This window comes from Canis lupus, chromosome 17 (genome assembly GCF_003254725.2).
Source record: "Canis lupus dingo isolate Sandy chromosome 17, ASM325472v2, whole genome shotgun sequence".
NCBI classification, from domain to species: domain Eukaryota; kingdom Metazoa; phylum Chordata; class Mammalia; order Carnivora; family Canidae; genus Canis; species Canis lupus.
The window spans coordinates 58,533,910-58,553,432 of record NC_064259.1 but is presented as its reverse complement, the minus strand read 5'-3'; the positions used below and the strand labels follow the sequence as shown (position 1 = coordinate 58,553,432).

The window sequence follows — 19,523 nt, the reverse complement described above, 5'->3', positions numbered from 1 at the left end:
ATGTGATGCCCTGTTGAACATTGCAGTCTTCTGATCTTTAAGTGCTATTCACTTTGCCTTTAAAAATAAGTCTAACTTTTCACAACTTATTATATCTTCTTAACATCTCAAGTCCCCACTTCGTGCTCTTGAAAAGGGATAGTTTGAAAGATGTGGTAGGAGTTTTTTATAAGCCTTAGTTTAATGCCCAGAGAAGTTCTTTTTTTTTTTTTAAAGATTTTATTTATTTATTCATGAGAGACACAGAGAGAGGCAGAGACATAGGCAGAGGGAGAAGCAGGCTCCATGCAGGGATCCCAATGTGGACTCCATCCCCTGCCTTGGGATCACACCCTGAGCCGAAGGCAGACGCTTAACCACTGAGCCACCCAGGCATCCCAAGAGAAGTTCTTGATCTTTTTAGTATTGTTTATTATCTGTCATACCTGATGTCTAAGTTGAATACTGCATACATACAAGGTTCTCATCTGAAGGTCCTGGAGACAATACCAAGGAATATATGGTTTCTGCCCTCAAGGACCTCATAATTATGTCGGAAAGACAAGACAAACATGGAAAAAGAAACAATATACATGAATAGGGTGGATATAGTATGTGGTTAAGAGTTTAGTGAGAGAGGGATACGGTAGCATTGGTGATGTGCAGGGAAGAAGTTACAGTTCAGATAGGATTTAAATTGAGTTTTGAAGGATAGGTAGAATTCAAATTGAGAATAGCACAGACTGCTGTAGAAAAGAGTAAATTGAGGGAGAAGGAGGAAATATTTAGTAAAATCATTGTTGTCATGCATTTTTAGGAAAAGGTGCAATGAGGTCAAGATTATAATTTTGATTCATATATGAGCCAGTAAGTTTCATGTTTCATGGCCATTTCTAGATCCTTAAGCCTAAGCTGTCACCTTGAACATGTTCGTTGTAAGAATGATCAGGTCAGTAAGTATCTGGTTCAGGACAAATCTGACTGCTATTGAAAAACCAACTCAAACCCTGGAAAGTCAGTAATATGATTTTCATACATATAGGAAAATGTTGAAAGTTTTATGAAAGTAATTTATGTGAACTTGAGATTCCTTCACTATAAGTTCTCAGTGTACAGTAGGCATTCATTGTTTCTTGAATTGGACAAATGTTATGGGAAACCAGATGTCTTTTTGAGGGTAGCCAACCCAGGTTATCTGGAATTAATTTTTCTTTGTTTTGATTTAATTTGCATCTCAAAAGGGTGCTTACTCTTGTGCTAGTTGGATCACAAGAACTCTGAACACCAGAGGTGGAGTATTGAGTTTTACTGTCAGCTTTTAATGAGCTTTTGCTAGGTGGGTTTCTTGACTCCGTCAGTGGAAAGGACTGCTTCCTTCAGAGCCATCTCATCTTTTACCAGTTTATTCCCCCATAGAATCATAGTGCTGTTCACTGGGATTAAGATGCAAGGTTTTGGAACTCTTATTTCTTCCTCAATTCTAGTGTATAGCCCTTCTTGATATGTTTGGAAGTGTGTGCAGGCAATAGCAATAGCTTACCCAGTGGTTCAGCCCTGAAACTCTCCTTAGGTTGCTGTTTATTGTTTTTCTTGTCAGTACTACTCTGAAAGATTTACATGCCCAACTAACCTTAATGTCTGTATTAAAAAAAATAATTTTGGTTATAACTTCTGAGAGAGAGTACACCTAATGCTATGTAGATTAAGCCAAATTCAGTTGAATTAATTTGGTGAAGTAACACGTCTTACTGCTAAATCCTGATCCATCCATTTTAACTTTGTGTGTCTTTGGTTTGGATCCTCCTAGATAAGAGAACAAGAGAGTCATTAGAATAAAGATACAAAGAAATGAGAAATCAAGCAAGAAGAGAATTTTAGAATGAAAATATATTTAGTGGTACTGTTACCATTACTGTTATCATTAGACATCAAAAAAGAATCTGTTGGGCACATGGGTGGCTTAGTTGGTTAATCATCTACCTTTGGCTCAGGCCATGATCCTAGGGGTCCTGGGATGGAGTCCTGTGTTGGGCTCCCTACTCAGCCAGGGAGTCTACCTCTCCCCTGCCTCCAATTAAAAAAAAAAGAAAAAGAAAAAAAAAAAAGACTCTCTATTCTAGAAGTAACTATTGATTAGGAATTTCTTTCTCTTATTGAAAAGTATTTTCCTATTTACAGTGAAAATAATTTTAGTAAAGAGAATTTGACTTATTACATGCTTTATTTTATTTTATTTTATTTTATTTTTTTTAAGATTTTATTTATTTATTCATGAGAGACACAGAGAGAGAGAGAGGCAGATACACAGGCAGAGGGAGAAGCAGGCTCCATGCAGGGAGCCTGATGTGGGACTTGATCCCGGGACTCCAGGATCACGCCCTGGACTGAAGGTGGCGCTTAAACCGCTGAGCCACCGGGGCTGCCCTATTACATGCTTTAAAACCCTTAGGATTTCAGTTTACATATGATTGGGTAAATGGCATTGTGTATTTTTGGGTAACTTAAAATTATTTTCAAAACACAGCAGAATCTTCTACCTCACTTGACTGTCCTATTGTGAGATAATGTGAAGCCCAAACTGATGGAGATACTATGCTATGTATTAAGGGATGACCATAGAAGGTTGTGTCATGGAATGTAAAGGTGTCATTCCATCCCCACACTACCCTGCCCTCCTTTTAAATCAAGGACAGAGAATATTACCTGAGATTGTATCTGGTAGAGTATTCATTAAATGGGTGAGAAAATCATGTGCAGAGTAAACTACTTTTGATATTGATGAGACTAGGGTGATTCCTAAGTATTTTATGGAGATCAGAGTATCCAGATCCAGACCAGAGACAAGTCTAATTAAGGACTGCCAGGGTGTTAACTCTGAGACTCTGCCCAAAGGAACTAATAAGCTTCTCTCACATCTCCTTATTCTATCACCTTTGATTTAATAAAATGTCATCCTTGTCAGTGAGTAACGTCATTGGCTTTGGTTCTTTACCAGGTGCGGTGCTGTACAAGTGATGATCATTGTGTTCTGCTTGTAATGACTAATACAGGAAGACTACCTCTTTTTAAAAAGATATTTTATTTGTTTATTTATTTTAAAGAGAGAGAAAGTGTTTGTGTGCTTGCAAATGGGTGGAGGGGCAGAGGGAGAGACCGAGAATCTCAATGAGGAGCCTGAGGAGGAGCTGGATCTTAAGACCCTGAGATTATGACCTGAGCCAAACCCAAGAGTCAGATGCTTAACCAGCTGAGCCATGCAGGTACCCCAAATCTGGGAAAACTCTCTACCTCATAATAAGAGTAGCTAAAAATTACATTTTTTAAATTAAACTTTTTTTTTTTGAAGTACTTAAAAAAATATTTATTTATTCATGAGAGACAGAGAAAAAGGGGCAGAGACCTAGGCAGAGGGAGAAGCAGGCTCCTTACAGGGAGCCTGGCATGTGGGACTCAATCCTGGGACTCCAGGATCATACCCTGGGCCAAAGGCAGACGCTTAACTGCTGAGCCACCCAGACTTCCCTTGAAGTACATTTCTTAAAGACTTTGTGACTCTTAAAACTGTAAGCTCACTGACCTCACTTTTTAATTGCATGATTCATAGAAAGATCACAGAGCAGTGTCCAACTAATGTTAGTAGTGTTATTGAACTTGGGGGGAGGAATTTAGTGATTTGAGCTGGACGGGAGAAGTTTTAATTATTCGATATCTTATATTCTGCTATTTGTGACTCCCCAGCTAAAAAGTCTGCTTGATTATCTAGCATCTCTCTGGTACTGTGTAGCAGTTGCTTATTAAATATTGCTTGAATGATATGACAAGTTGGATATCCAGTAGTTATATTTAAAAGTAGTGGCTTTTTAGTGTTGTGAGATCTTTATCAAATTGGTTCCAGTGGCACAAAATATAGATACTACCATGTGAAGTTTGAGTATATAGTGTTGGGCAGCCCCGGTGGCGCAGTGGTTTAGCGCCACCTGCCGCCTGGGGTGTGATCGTGGAGACCTGGGATCGAGTCCCACGTAGGGCTTCCGGTATGGAGCCTGCTTCTCCCTCTGCCTGTGTCTCTGCCCGCCCCCCTCTCTGTCTCTATGAGTGAGTAACTTGACAAGATAAAAGCCATATTTAAAAAAAAAAAAAAGAATATGTAGTGTCGGTAAATATATTCCCTGCCAGGATCTAGAAATAAGAAGTATATATTCTTTTTTAAAAACTATTATTATTTTTTTAAGATTTTATTTATTTATTCATGAGAGACACAGAGAGAGAGAGGCAGAGACACAGGCAGAGGGAGAAGCAGGCTCCATGCAGGGAGCCTGATGTGGGACTCGATCTCGGGACTCCAGGATCACACCCTGGGCTGAAGGTGGCGCTAAACTGCCGAGCCACCCGGGCTGCCCAGAAGTATATATTCTTATAACTAGAAGAGTGAAGTGATTCTGGCCTTGAAATTCTGAGCAGCCTGGGTGGCTCGGCGGTTTAGCGCCGCCTTCGGCCCAGGGCGTGGTCCTGGAGATCCAGAATCGAGTCCCACGTCGGGCTCCCTGCATGGAGCCTGCTTCTCCCTCTGCCTGTGTCTCTGCCTCTCTCTCTCTCTCTCTCTCTCTCTCTCTGTGTCTCTCATGAATAAATAAATAAAATCTTAAAAAAAATTACTGATATATAAATATGTATATATTGGGGAAATCTGGGATTTTTTCAGTATGAGGAAGAACAAAAATTTTAAACTCACTACAGATAAAACCCCTTGTACTTTTTTTGGGAAGTACCAACTGGAATCTAACACTTTGTGTTTCTTTATGTTTACTTGGCTTTTTTTTTTTTTTTTTTTAATTTTTATTTATTTACTTATGATAGTCACAGAGAGAGAGAGAGAGGCAGAGACACAGGCAGAGGGAGAAGCAGGCTCCATGCATCGGGAGCCTGATATGGGATTCGATCCCGGGTCTCCAGGATCACGCCCTGGGCCAAAGGCAGGCGCCAAACCGCTGCGCCACCCAGGGATCCCTACTTGGCTTTTTATGACCTTTACGTACATTCAGGGAGAAAATGCTAAGGTCTTTCAGACAGTCATCTTATTAGGAGAGGAAAGAAGATGCGGATTGCTTCTCATTCTCTATAGTCAAATTAGAAGAGGTCTAAGAATAAGCCTGTGGATGCTGACTTCTTTTTCATCTTTTCACAGCTTATTAATGAGCAATGAAGGAGGTAGCATAAAGCAGTGGTTCTCAACTGGAATCAATTTTCTCCCCAGGAGAACTTTTGGTAATGTCTGTAGTCATTTTTGGTTGTCACAATTGCAAGGAAGGGGAGAGTTGTCCTGGCATTTAGTAGATAGGGGCCAGGGATGCTGCTCACATGCTACATTGCACAGGACACCCCCCTACAGCAAAGAATTATTGGGCCCCAAACAGTAATAGGGGTGAGGTTGAAGAACCCTGGTATAGCAGGATAAAGAGATTGTCCTCTTGTGTCCATGGTGTGTAAAGCTTTGTTCTAATGTAGCTTTGATTTCTAATTTTGGGATCCTAGGATAATTTTCAGTTAAGATAATTGAGACCATATAATTTTAGCCAAAGCCCTGATGGGAGGGATTATTTAGAACAGTAGTTAGTGGCTGCTGTTCCATTATAGCTGTATCTTTTAGGGTCACTTTCTCCCCTTGTGGTTACTGAGCCCAGAGGAATTGGATCACTCCTCTCAAGTTACACATTGTAGGGCAACTTCTAAAAGAAAAGTATCCAAATTTTTTGTCAGTTGAGAATTAATTGAGGTAATAACACCGCTTGTAACTTAGTAAGGCTTCTGGAAGTTCCAGTTTGAAAACAAAGCAAAAAGCAGACACATGCTAACTTTTAGTTTCTTTATAGTTCATCTTAGCATTAATCAGATTTTATTTCTCTTATAGCTCTTTTGGAAGTTTCATGAGCTCAGGAGATTTTGTGTTTAAACTTTTAGTTTCTTTAAACTCTTAGGCTGAGAGGGTGAATCGAATTATCAATTCTTTTTTTTAATTTTTAATTTTTATTGTTTTTTATTTATGATAGTCACACAGAGAGAGAGAGAGAGAGAGAGAGAGAGAGAGGGTGGGGGGCAAAGACATAGGCAGAGGGAGAAGCAGGCTCCATGCACCGGGAGCCCGACATGGGATTCAATCCCGGGTCTCTAGGATCGCGCCCTGGGCCAAAGGCAGGCGCCAAACCACTGTGCCACCCAGGGATCCCGAATTATCAATTCTTGTTCTGGTATTTCAGGTGACTAGAGCTGAGTCACCCGACCCTCTGTTTACCTTAGTATGTACTACTGTAAAATAATATTGAGGTGCACCTCTTGGAAGCCTGAATGAGCATTCAGAGAAATGGAGCTGTGTAATCTTTTTTTTTTTTTTTATTTTTTAAAGATTTTATTTATTTATTCATAGAGACACACATTTTATCATTTATTCTTTCTTTCTCTCTCTCTTTTTTTTTTTAATGTATTTATTTATTTTATGATAGTCACACACAGAGAGAGAGAGAGGCAGAGACATAGGCAGAGGGAGAAGCAGGCTCCATGCACTGGGAGCCCGACGTGGGATTCGATCCCGGGTCTCCAGGATCGCGCCCTGGGCCAAAGGCAGGCGCCAAACCGCTGCGCCACCCAGGGATCCCTCTTTCTCTTATTATTTCCTATGTTAGTACAATACTTTCCACATGTTGCAAGATTCAGAGTTTGTCCTTTAGATTTGGTCTACTTTTCTTTAGACAATTTCTCCTGTATACCTTTAAATTTCTCATTTCCTTACCACTCTTACTATTACTACTTCCTTTTTCATCAGGAGTTAGAAAAGTGCCTGGTGCATAGTACGCATTAAAGTATTTGTTGAACGAAGGAATTTTAAATGTAGGTTTTTCTTACCACTTTCTGCTTTTATACATGTTGAAAATCATGGAGGTACTAGTGTTCATAAAACATCCTAAAACAAAACACAAACCTGTAGACTACTGAATTAAAGTTTGGCTCAAAGCAGTGGTCTGATGGACCACTTACCATTAGTTAGGGGCTGGACAAAATGGAACCTCTTGTGTTTTTGGAATGTAGCTTTGTTTCTATATCTGACAGTTTATAAGTAGAGGAGCTTCCCATAGTTACTTGCTCTCCTTATGAGCAGCTGAGTGTCTTTATTTATTTATTTGAGAGAGAGCGAGCTAGCCTGATAGCCTGAGCAGGCGGAGGGGCAGAGGGACAAACAGACTTCCTGCTGAGCGAGGAGTACCCTGAAATCACGACCTGAGACCTGAGCCAAAGTCAGGCCCTTAAGTGACTGAGTCACTGGGTGCCCCACACCTGATTGACTTTTTAAGCAAAGTAATCATTTGTAACTGAATTTGTTGGATGGAACTTATTAGCTGCTCCTCGGGAAGCTTCTGTAATTTAAGTGGTTAGTGTGAGGTATTTTATTCTCAGACAAACTTAATTAATCTGTTAGGTTCTGATCTTGTAATTTGGTCACTATTGAATGTTTAGAGGCATTAGTTAGGTTGAGGAAAGGAAGTTTTATACCTTAAGCCTATTGGTTGGAAAAAATTGCTGTTAATTTCCATTGCTGATGTAGTGTGAAAAGTATTGATAATGATACAATTACTTTTTGTTAAATAACAACAAAAAAAAATCAGCAAATTATTTTTCACTGCTAGGCTTAATTTATATGTTTTAGATTAAAAAGTGGTTGGAATGGGAGATCCCTGGGTGGCTTAGTGGTTTAGTGCCTGCCTTTGGCCCAGGGCGTGATCCTGGAGTCCCGAGATCGAGTCCCACATCGGGTTCCCTGCGTGGAGCCTGCTTTTCCCTCTGCCTGTGTCTCTGTGTCTCTCTCTTTCTCTGTGTCTCTCATGAATAAATAAATAAAATCTTAAAAAAAAGATAAGTGGTTGGATGTAATATTGACAAGTGAGAATCATAAAAGTGTTTAATTCCCTAAAATTTTCAGCCTTATCAATCACTAAAATTACTGGTTTATTTTTCTGTGCCACGTGTAGGTGCTGATTCAGTAAGGGAGATTTGGTATTCTTTTTAACATACAGTCAGCTTTAGATGAGCAGATTGAGTTCTCAAGGTTTTTAATCAATTCATTAGGTAGATCTATCTCATCCTGCAACATTATTGCTATAAAATAAAAAGGTTCCAGAAGTATGTCTGTTTCTCTTCCTGAGTATAATTGAGTCTGGATATTTTCTTTGAAAATATACAGTTACACATGTATACTGTATTTGTGAAGTATAGCGCTTAGAAATCGGTTTGTGTTTGATAATAATATCAAAATATATAGGCACTAGATCGTGTAGTAGTAACAGTACTGTATTTGCATTTATTCAGGAACTGTTGGTGCCTACTATATGTTAGGGGCTGTACTAGGAAGACTATGTCGAGAAGTAAGGAGATTCATAAAATGTTGGGATAAATGAGTAGTGGATTGAGGTTTTAAATATTTCCTCCTCCTTTTGACTTTCTGTTTAAAAATTAAAATAATGATTATCTTGGGACGCCTGGGTGGCTCAGCAGCTGAGCAGACGGCTGCCTTTGGTTCAGGGCATTATCCTGGGTCCAGGGATGGAGTACCACATCGGGCTCCTCACAGGGAGCCTACTATATAGTATGTGTGTGTGTGTGTGTGTGTGTGTATAGCCTCTGCCTATGTCTCTGCTTTCTCTGTGTCTCTCATGAATAAATAAATAAAAATCTTAAGTGATTATCTTAATATTAGAGCGAATGCATTTTTGCCCATTTTAGGTCTGAGATCTGTTTAAAAGGATAGGACTTTCAGAATAAACAAACTGGCCTGCAAGCTATAGAACTAACCATTAGCCCTCCTTTTGCAACTGTTATCAGACCTTTCTATAAGTGGGTTTTATTTATTATATGTAAATAATATAGCATTGTGAGAAAAAAAGTTTCATTTTAACTTTTAAACAGATTATTCAGTCTTTCAAGTGCCTTAGTTTTCCTCTTCTGTAAAATGAGGCAGTTGTGTTTATTCCTCTCTGTTGGTTAGTGATTTGACCTGGTATTTTTGGATTTTGTGTGAAGGAATTTTTTTTTTAAAGGTTTTGTTTATTTTATTAGAGAGTGAAACAGAGCATAAATGGGTGGCTGGGAAAGGGAGAAGCAGGCTCTCTGCTGAGCAGGGAGCCCCACGTGGGCCTGATCCCAGGATCCTGGGATCATGACCTGAGCAGAAGGCAAACACTTCACTGACTGAACCACCTCTGTGTGAAGGAATTTTGTTCTATAGTTTTCCCACAAAGATCATGTGATACCCATTGAAGTATTATTTATTATTATTTTTTTCACTGAATTATTCTTACTGGGATATAGATTTTACTTCTGAAATGAATCTCTTTGTAAGTTATAAACTCTGTTCTTGTTTTATGATAATGAACAGTTTTGAAAATGTTAGGATTGGGGACATCATAATATAAGGCAATGCTGAAATTTGCCTTTGTTAAATGAAACAAAACAGTACACTCTTAATGCTGATAATTAATGTTGATTGAATAAAGTAAAACCTCATTTTTTAAGACTTGGGATTCTGTGACAGGTAAATTTGACTTGGGAGAATTTCTTTCTCAGTGCTATTTTTATAAAATCTTTTATTTTTTATGTATTTTTAATCTTTTATTATTTTATTTTATTTATTTATATTTTTAAAGATTTTATTTATTTATTCATGACAGGCACAGAGAGGCAGAGAGACACAGGCAGAGGGAGAAGCAGGCTCCATGCAGGGAGCCTGACGTGGGACTCCATTCCGGGTCTCCAGGATCACACCCTGGGCCGAAGGCGGCACTAAACCGCTGGGCCACCGGGGCTGCCCACTAATCTTTTATTTTTTAAAGTTCTTTAGTTAACTCATTATTTTCTTACTTTGTAAAGGTCCAATGATTGCTTTTATCAGCCTGTATGTGATCTCTACTGACCAAGTAAATACATCAAAAGTCCCTGATGTGAATTAGATCATATTTGTAAAGTTCTCTTATCTCTTATCTCATTGATGGACTGTTTGTACTATTGTATTTTGATGAAGAGGTATACATAAGAGGTTCAGGGATTGCTTGATGGGCACATGGTAGAATGGAAGACAGTGCTGAATTATTTTGTTTAGAAGTCTGTCATTTAACGTAATCTAAAAGTCTTCTTTATTCCTATCTTTGGTTTTAAAATGACACTTTTAAAATGAAGTGATGGTGATATTATCTGGTGATTTTTTTTGATTTTTTTTTTTAATGTATTTACTTGGTAAAACAAAAGTTGACAATCTTGTGTACTTAATTTTTAAATTTTATTTTATTTTATTTATTTATTTATTTTTATTTATGATAGTCACACACACAGAGAGAGAGAGAGAGAGGCAGAGACACAGGCAGAGGGAGAAGCAGGCTCCATGCACTGGGAGCCCGATGTGGGATTCGATCCCGGGTCTCCAGGATCGCACCCTGGGCCAAAGGCAGGCGCCAAACCGCTGCGCCACCCAGGGATCTCTATTTTATTTTATTTATTTTTTAATTTTTATTTATTTAGGATAGTCACAGAGAGAGAGAGAGAGGCAGAGACACAGGCAGAGGGAGAAGCAGGCTCCATGCACTGGGAGCCCGACGTGGGATTCGATCCCGGGTCTCCAGGATCGCGCCCTGGGCCAAAGGCAGGCGCTAAACTGCTGCGCCACCCAGGGATCCCTAATTTTTAAATTTTAAAATTGAACTGCTTTGGCATGCCTGGCTGGCTCAGTCGGAAGATGATCATTGGGTCATGAGCTTGAGCGCTACGTTGGGTGTAGAGATTACCTAAATAAATAAAAGCTGTAAAATTGAACTGCTTTATGGAATCTAAAAATCTGGAGATCAGTCTAAGTCAGTTTTTCTCAAAACTGTGTGCTAGGAGACTTAACTATGAATTCAGAATCATGGTAGAATGTTAAATGCTAAATCTTCTGTCTCCATTCCTCCATTTCCCCTTTTACCAACCAGAATGGCATATCAGTGCTTCTGAAAAATCATTCAGTAAGGCAACACACTTAATAATATTGTTTAACCCAGCCTTTTCCAGATTTAATTTTTCTTTTTCTGAAGAGATTGATTAGTCTTAAGATACTGATTAGTATCTTGGAACATGGTTTGAGAAATGCTCCACATTAAAATTGCTCAGAGGAGTTTATTACAATCTATAATTTGTTGAAAAATTTATGTTCCAGGTACTAATTCTCATGAAGTGTGACTTGCCCAACATCATACAGTTGGTTTGTTTCTCTATGCTTCCAGTTCAGTTTTGTTTAAACTTGAGATTCATTACTTTTTTTTTTTTTAAGATTTTATTTATTTATTCATGAGAGACAGAGAGAGAGAGAGAGAGGCAGAGACACAGGCAAAGGGAGAAGCAGGCTCCATGCAGGGAGCCCGACGTGGACTCTATCCGGATCCGGGGTCTCCAAGATCAGGCCCTGGGCTGAAGGTGGCAAACCGCTGAGCCACCTGCACTGCCCCGAGATTCATTACTTTTAACCACTTAGGGTCTTCTGAAATACTGTTCAGTTCTTATTTCAAGGCTAAGTACCTAAGATTAGGATACTCAGAGAAGTTCGTTTTATTGGCCTTTACTTCCCTAAGTATGATTTCATTAGAACATACACTTTGTACATGATTTCAGTTAATTTTTAAATCCCAAATTAATTTTTCTTTCCCTACCAAGCACGCTTTTCTTTCTCCACAATGCTTGGAATGTAGAGCTTCAAATGTTTTCTGGGAGAATGAATGTTGTCAATTTACGTAAGAAGATTCTGTTAGCCTAAGCTGAATGCAAGAAGATAAAAGTTATCCTCTAAACTGGTGGGACACATCAGAACTAAAGACACTTTTTGGATCATTTACCATTTTAAATCTATGCCCTTGGGTTGTTCTCCTTCTTGCTGCCTCTGGTGGGAGAAAGCACAGAACATTTTAACAAAATCTATTCTGACTGTATTGTGTCATATGAAGTTAACTTTTTCTCTGATAATTTTTCTAGTTTAGTCTGTTTTTTTCTTAGAAAATTTGGCATCTTGTTCATCTCATCAAGCTTGTATCAAGTGATGTTTTGTCCTGTGTGACCTGATTTTCTTTCTTGTTACAAAGTGTGCTGAAGAAGGTTGGTTGATTATACACTTCTGTTTAGAGCCCCTGATAATTATCAGTGTTCAGCCATGGCCTGGAATGAAGGAACAAAATGATGAAGGTTGTATATGTTACTATTCTTAGGGAGTGAGACCATAAACCAGAGCAGTTTTATTGGCCTGGAACTGAATCACAGCTTTTCAAACAGTACTTAAATTTGTATAGATATCTTTGTATAACACTAAAACTGTAGCCTGATGTTTTCTTTTTTTTTGTAAACTGATTTTCTTTCTGATAAATAACCAAGGGAACAATTGCTTAAGATTTTTGGAATTCCAGTTTAGGAAACTTTCATCTTCTTTTTATTTTTTTTATTGTATTTTTATTTTATTTTTTATTTTTTCCATTGAGGCATTTTATTTGCACGTATGAATTACATCCCTAGAAAAGAATCCCAGGATTTTCCCTCCTGTGTGTTTTCGTCTTGCTTCTTCGTGGTCCATGATGCCAGCTGAGGTTGTCAGTATAATGAAACCGAACTGGCGGGATGGGAGCAGGTTATTCTGCCATTTTTCTAGATCTTTCAGTTGTACATCAAATCTGGGGCTGATCACTCCACACTTGTTTAACCTGCCTGTGAGATTCACAACAATTTTCCCAGCTCTGTGATCATCGATGATTTCAAAATCACCAATGTAACCATGCTTCATCATCACAGTGAGAAATCGGATGATGACTTTGGAGCATGGCCTGATAAGAACCTGGCGCTTGCCTCTCTTTTCAGCGTTGTTGACGCTCTTGAGAGCATCTGCCAGGACGTTCATGCGCACCATTGTGGCGCTTTGGAGAGATGGCGGAAAGAGCTCATCTTCTTCTTCTTTTTTTTTTTTTTAAACATTTTTTAAAGATTTTATTTATCTATTCATGAGAGACACAAAGAGAGAGAGAGAGATGCAGAGACACAGGCAGAGGGAGAAGTAGGCTCCACGCAGGAAGCCCGTCGTGGGACTCGATCCGGGGTGTCCAGGATCAGGCCCCGGGCTGAAGGTGGCGCCAAACCGCTGAGCCACCGGGCTGCCCCGCTCATCTTCTTTTTAAATGAGTAGTTGTCCACATGAATGAGACTTTCTTGTTTTCCTGAAGGAGAGTTGTGGGAGACAAGTAAATGAGGACAACATTTGTGCTCTAGTTTTACAGATGAAGAAATAGGTCTTTATAAAGACCATGAAGATAATGATGGAACTGGAAACAGAACTCTAGAATTCTGTTGTTTGTTTTGGGGTTCACTTGATGCTTTTGAAAAGAGAAGAAGTGGGATCCCTGGGTGGGGTGGCCCAGCGGTTTAGCACCTGCCTTCAGCCCAGGGCATGATCCTGGAGCCCCAGGATCGAGTCCCACATCAGGCTCCCTGCATGGAGCCTGTTTCTTCCTCTGCCTGTGTCTCTGTCTCTCTCTTCTTCTCTCTGTGTGTCTCTCATGAATAAATAAATAAAATCTTAAAAAAAAAAAAAGGGAAGAAGTGTATTTTGGTTTGAAAAGAAATAATCATAGAGGTTTTATGGAAAAGGTCTCTAGACAAAAGCAGTGTCTTTGACCTACAGATATGAGCTGGCATGAAATTCAGCATGTGGTGGGTTCTGGTCTAGGAGATATGATGTATTTTAAGCAGAGTGTGTTCCTAATTTTTCCAGGAAGGAGTTTCTGAACAGGTGATACTCAAAAAGAGAATATGAAGGAGAGGATTATAAACATTGTGATCTTAGTTTTTGACTGTCAGACAAGACATAAAATAGGCCTTTGTTTTATTTTTTAGTTTAAATTTAATTAGCATAGTGTATTATTAGTTTCAGAGGTAGAGTTCAGTGATTCATCAGTCTTATATAATACCCAGTGCTCATTATATCATATGCCCTCCTTAATTTCATCTTGTTTTATTTTTCCCTCTCTTCTCCTATGGTCTTCTGTTTTGTTTCTTAAATTCCACATATGAGTGATATAATATGGTAGTTGTCTTTCTCTGGTTAACTTATTTTGCTTAGCATAATACTCTCTAGTTCTATCCACGTTGTTGCAAATGACAAGATTTCATTTTTTTGATGGCTGAGTAGTATTCCATTGCATATGTATACCGTATCTTATCCATTCATCTGTCAATGTACATCTGGGCTCTTTCCATAGTTTGGCTATTCTGTACATTGCTGCTGTAAACACTGGGATGCAGGTGCCCCTTTGGATCACTACATTTGTGTCTTTGGGGTAAATAATTAGGCTTCTGTTTTAGATAAAAGAAAAAAAATACTTAGATACTGATAGTGAACTTGTAGAGAAGCAAAGCTGTGAAAATTAGCAAATAAGTAGAAAGTCTATTCACAGAAAAAAAAAATTTGTTATGAATAAATATTGGATACAAATTTGCATAAAGTTCAAGAGTATGCACATTTCAGTGCGGGACTTGATATAAATAAGTCTTGGCTTGTAGCTTGTTGTCCTGCCAAAACCTCACATTTTTTGCTAGTTGATCCCTTGAACAGTAGGAAGGAAAAGAAAATAATGCATTAAAACTACCCTTTTGGGACTCCTGTGTGCCTCAGTGGTTGAACATCTGCCTTCGGCTCCGGGAGTGATCCTGGGATCGAGCCCCACATCGGGCTCCCTGTAAGGATCCAGCTTCTCCCTCTGCTTATGTCTCTGTCTCTCTCTCATGAATGAATAAATAAAATCTTAAAAAAAAATATAACTACCCTTTCATGTTGTCTTCAGTATTCCAAATGCACCTTTTTAAAAAAGATTTTATTTATTTATTTGAGAAAGTGAGCAGGCACAAGTTGGAGGGAGGGGCAGAGAAAGAGAGGGAGAAGCAGACTCCTTGCTCAGCAGGGAGTCCCATGCTGGGCTTGATCCCAGGACCCTGAGATCATGACCTGAGCCGAAAGCAGATACTTAACCAACTGAGCCATCCAAGTGCCTCCCAGGTGCAATGTTGTGCTGTTCTTCTAAGTGGGTAAGTAAGCATCAGGGCTAGGCTATACTTAAGGAGTTGTTCCTGATTCAGACTATTAACAGTGAAAAATATTTCTGCTTGTGGGTATTTTTAGATGGAACAGGCAGTGGAACTTCTGAAGCAGTTCATTCAAGTGTACCTGCTACTAAATATCTTCACTAAAGTTTTATACAATAAACTTTTAGACCCTAGGGGGAAAGCAGTTTAGTTTGGTGCAAATAACTAGGTTCCTATTTGCAATGATTCTGAGTAATTAACTCAGGTTTGTTATACTTCTCTTTTACAGATGAAATGATAGAAATGACTTAATGAATTTTTTTTTATAAGACTTTGTGACTATGGGAACTATATATATTGGCAGTATTTTGGTGTGGGGAGGTTGGTGTGATGATTTGATGTGTTAATGTTAAAACAGAGGAGAGAGATTTCCATAGTGCCAGACATAGATGGGTGCTTAATGTTATCCTTGATTTACCCCTCCTCCTTTCTTCTAACACAAACACGTTATACTTAAAATTCAAAACTCTGTATCTAAATATCTGAATATATTAGGATGATTCTAAGGCTAAGGCCTGGTTGTGAGAGGAGTGTAGAGGTAGAGACTGTGTTTGCTTCCTTTTTGACCCTTCTACAAATTTACCTTAATTCACGGACGTTCCCCCAAATTAAAGTTAAGTTTACCTCTGGAAAAAATTTGGGAAAATTAAAATGTAAAAAGTAGCTGTCCTTAGAAGTGACTTGAAGTAAGCACTGAAAATCCAATCTGGCTGTATCTCATTATAGGCCTCAACTAAACTGATTTTAACTAAAAAAACATAGCCAAGTAATTTATTATATTCTATGAGGAGAAACAGCATGTCTCTTAGAAGAAGGTGTGGGAATTTTGGGTCAACAGTGAAAGAGTGGAAAGTCAGAGGCATACATTAGCTGTGCTCTTCTCAGTACTGCCCAGGGGGAGAGGAATCCCAGGACCTTGATTTTGAGGATTTGGTTTATGCTCATGGTGGGGATGGGTATATTAGGCTATTTATTGTAGCGTGATGACACAAGCTATATATCCACATGTTTTATTGTGGATATAAGATTCTCTTCTTATGTAGCAAGTGATTATAATCTGTAATAACTATAATAGCTGTATTTATTAAATATCTGCTATGTAATGTGCCAGTTACTGAATTAGGTATTTTGCAAACATCTTAATCTTTACAGTATACAACAGTGAAGCAAGCATCTCCATTTTACACATGAGGAAATTGAGTCTCAGAAAGTTGATGTGAGTTCCCCTCATATCTAATATGAGAATTTAGAATCTGATTTTAAAACATTTTCTCTATGCTATAATGCTTTTCAGGTAGATTTGTTTATTGAGAAATATTGTGTTGAAAGTAAAAGTAAATGGGCCACTTGATAATTATTTTTTCATTGAAATTAAGTAAATCAGCATTTCAGATTTTATATACGTGGCCTCTGAATTTTTCTTTTTCAGATTTTATTTATTTATTTATTTATTTATTTATTTATTTATTTATTTATTTTTTGAGAGGTAGAGACATAGATGGGAAGAAGCAGGACTGGATCCCAGGATGCCGGGATCACCACATGCAGGTGCCCTCTGAATTTGGTTTTTATGTCAATCTTTTTCTGAGAGACAGATCTTCTCTTGGTCTGCTAAATTAGATTTCTGAGTTTGTTAGATTGAAAGTTTCCAACCTTGAGTTGTATGTTTATCAGGATTATGCTCCCCTATAAGAGAGGGGGGAGGCTGAATGGCTGCTGAATTCTCCAAGGCCTCATTTGGCCTCACCATAAATTTTTCTTCTTGTCCTCAGGAAATTATAGTTTCTTTTACTTTCTCTAAAAGCATAGTTATTTTTTAATCAATGTGGTGTAGTGAAAAGAATATGAGAGAAAGACCAAAATTCAAAGCTCTTTTCCAATAGTTGGGCAATGTTCTCGCTTTCTGTTACTGCCTAACAAATCACCCAAAATTTAACATCTTAAAAATAATTAATTGGGGCACCTGGTTGGCTCATTCTGTTGAGTGGCAGACTCTTTTTTTTTTTTAATTTTTATTTATTTATGATAGTCACACACAGAGAGAGAGAATAAGAGAGAGAGAGGCAGAGATATAGGCAGAGGGAGAAGCAGGCTCCATGCACCGGGAGCCTGACGTGGGATTCGATCCTGGGTCTCCAGGATCGCGCCCTGGGCCAAAGGCAGGCGCTAAACCGCTGCGCCACCCAGGGATCCCGAGTGGCAGACTCTTTAAATTTTTTTTTTATTTTTTTAATTTATGATAGTCACACAGAGAGAGAGAGAGAAAGAGAGAGAGAGAGAGAGGCAGAGACACAGGCAGAGGGAGAAGCAGGCTCCATGCACCGGGAGCCCGACATGGGATTCGATCCAGGGTCTCCCGGATCGCGCCCTGGGCCAAAGGCAGGCGCCAAACCGCTGCGCCACCCAGGGATCCCTCGAGTGGCAGACTCTTAATTGATTTTTGGCTCTAGTCATAATCTCAGGGTCCTGGGATTGAGCCACATTGGGCTCTGTGCTCAGTGGAGAGTCAGCTTGAGGATTGTCTTTCCTTCTCCCTCTGCCCTGCCCCCTGCATTCTCTTTCTAAAAACATAAATCTATAAAAAGAAGAAAACCACAGTAATTTATTATCTCTTATGTGTCTGGATTTACAGAATTCAATTAGTCAGCTCTCACTTGGGATCTTTCATGCAGTTATGGTCAGATAGTGCTTGGAGATGGAGCCATCTGAAGGCTCTACTGGACTGGACCTCCAAGCTGATATATTCCTCTTCAGTCCAATCCTTGTCTGATGTCTCAGTATGGCCTCTCTGTCCAGCAGAGTAGCCCAGACTTAAGTGGCTGCTCAGGGTGTTAAGAGTCAGGAGGCAGGGATCCCTGGGTGGCGCAGCGGTTTGGCGCCTGCCTTTGGCCCAGGGCGCGATCCTGGAGACCCGGGATCGAATCCCACGTCGGGCTCCCAGTGCATGGAGCCTGTTTCTCCCTCTGCCTGTGTCTCTGCCTCTGTCTCTCTCTCTGTGATTATCATGAATAAATAAAAAATTTAAGAAAAAAAAAAAAGAGTCAAGAGGCAGAAGCTGTCAGGCAGTTAGTTAATGGGTTCCTCTGGAACTGGCCCAGTATTCTTTCAGCCAGAGAAGTCCTAGAGACCCTAGATTCAAATGGGGTAGAGTAGAAAGTCATATTGCAGAAGAGCATATGGGGGTGCCTGCGTGGCACATTCGGTTAAGTGTCCAACTCTTGGTTTTGGCTCAGGTTGTGGGATCAAGTCCCGAGTCAGGTTCCACGTTGAGTGTGGAGTCTGTTTGGGATTCTCTCTCCCTCTTGCTCTGTTGCCCAATCCCATCTCTCTCTCTCTCTCTCTCTTTTAAAGATTTCATCCATTTATTCATGAGAGACACACAGAGAGAGAGGTAGAGACACAGGCAGAGGGAGAAGCAGACTCCATGCAGGGATCCTGATGTGGGACTTGATCTTGGGACTCCAGGATTATGCCCTGGGCCAAAGGCAGGCGCCAAACCGCTGAGCCACCCAGGGATCCCGAGAAATCCACATATTATCATATCATATTATTAAACCACAGCTTTAATAATTATGAATTCAAGCCAATCTTATTTCATTCATCTCCACCCTAAATCAACATCATGTCTCCAGGTTAGTTTGAAGCAATTCTTACAAACCTTTTATTAAGAATAATTTACAATGCGTTTAGAAAGAATTGTGGTTCTCTTCCCTGTAGTTAAAATAGAATTATATAGGAAGATTTGATTGTGGAAGGAGTACCTAGGGATAGGTGGAACTCTGTGGTACTTCCACAATTTGGTTTATACTTCTAAAGTGTCCTGTTCTGTTGAAGCAGCTGTGGTAGCTGACAGCCTGGTTCTTATAACCATGCCTGGGATCACTATGAGAAGACTTGTACATTTCTCCACTCTAAGTCACCATGATTCTTGCTTCAGAACCTTTTTTTTTGTCTTTCTAATTGTGGTATCTGCCTTTTGAAATTATTTTCTCTCCACCACATCTCTTAACATCATTTTGGAAGTTCAGTATCAGTATAGATGACTGTTTAACTCTAAAGACCTTCATCCCTACTCCATTTTAGTTACCTCCTCCTACAGCTATATCTTGAAGTTTGTTATCATCCAGAACAGTTCTTCCTCTGAAACCTCTCAGGCTCCACTATCTTATGATCCAGTCATAATTTCATTTTATTTCTTTATTTCCACTCCACCTATTTTCTGATTGTATCAGGTTCTGGGTTCTGGTACTTTGACTCTTATTTGTGACGTGTATGACAAGTAATTTCATGTTCACGTAGCCAGTAAATACCAAACACCTGTCTCTTATAGGCATATAGTGGTAAACAAAATGAATCTGCACCCT

At 39.3% G+C, this 19,523-nt stretch overlaps 2 protein-coding genes across 3 annotated transcripts in view; one reads left to right on the top strand and one right to left on the bottom strand.

Annotated features, from left to right (window-relative positions):
- The window catches only part of RNF115 (ring finger protein 115), a 70,526-nt gene that overhangs the window by 2,104 nt on the left and 48,899 nt on the right, over positions 1 to 19,523 (top strand). The gene's annotated exons all lie outside the window — the stretch shown is intronic.
- Positions 6,903 to 17,077, bottom strand: LOC112664064 (40S ribosomal protein S15a-like). The gene has a single exon (XM_049095628.1). The coding sequence runs from the start codon at positions 12,932 to 12,934 to the stop codon at positions 12,518 to 12,520; it is 417 nt and encodes a 138-aa protein (XP_048951585.1). The 5' UTR covers positions 12,935 to 17,077; the 3' UTR covers positions 6,903 to 12,517.

Bases quoted from the DNA above. Each gene is read 5' to 3' on its own strand.
- LOC112664064 (XM_049095628.1), bottom strand. From the start codon at position 12,934: ATGGTGCGCATGAACGTCCTGGCAGATGCTCTCAAGAGCGTCAACAAC.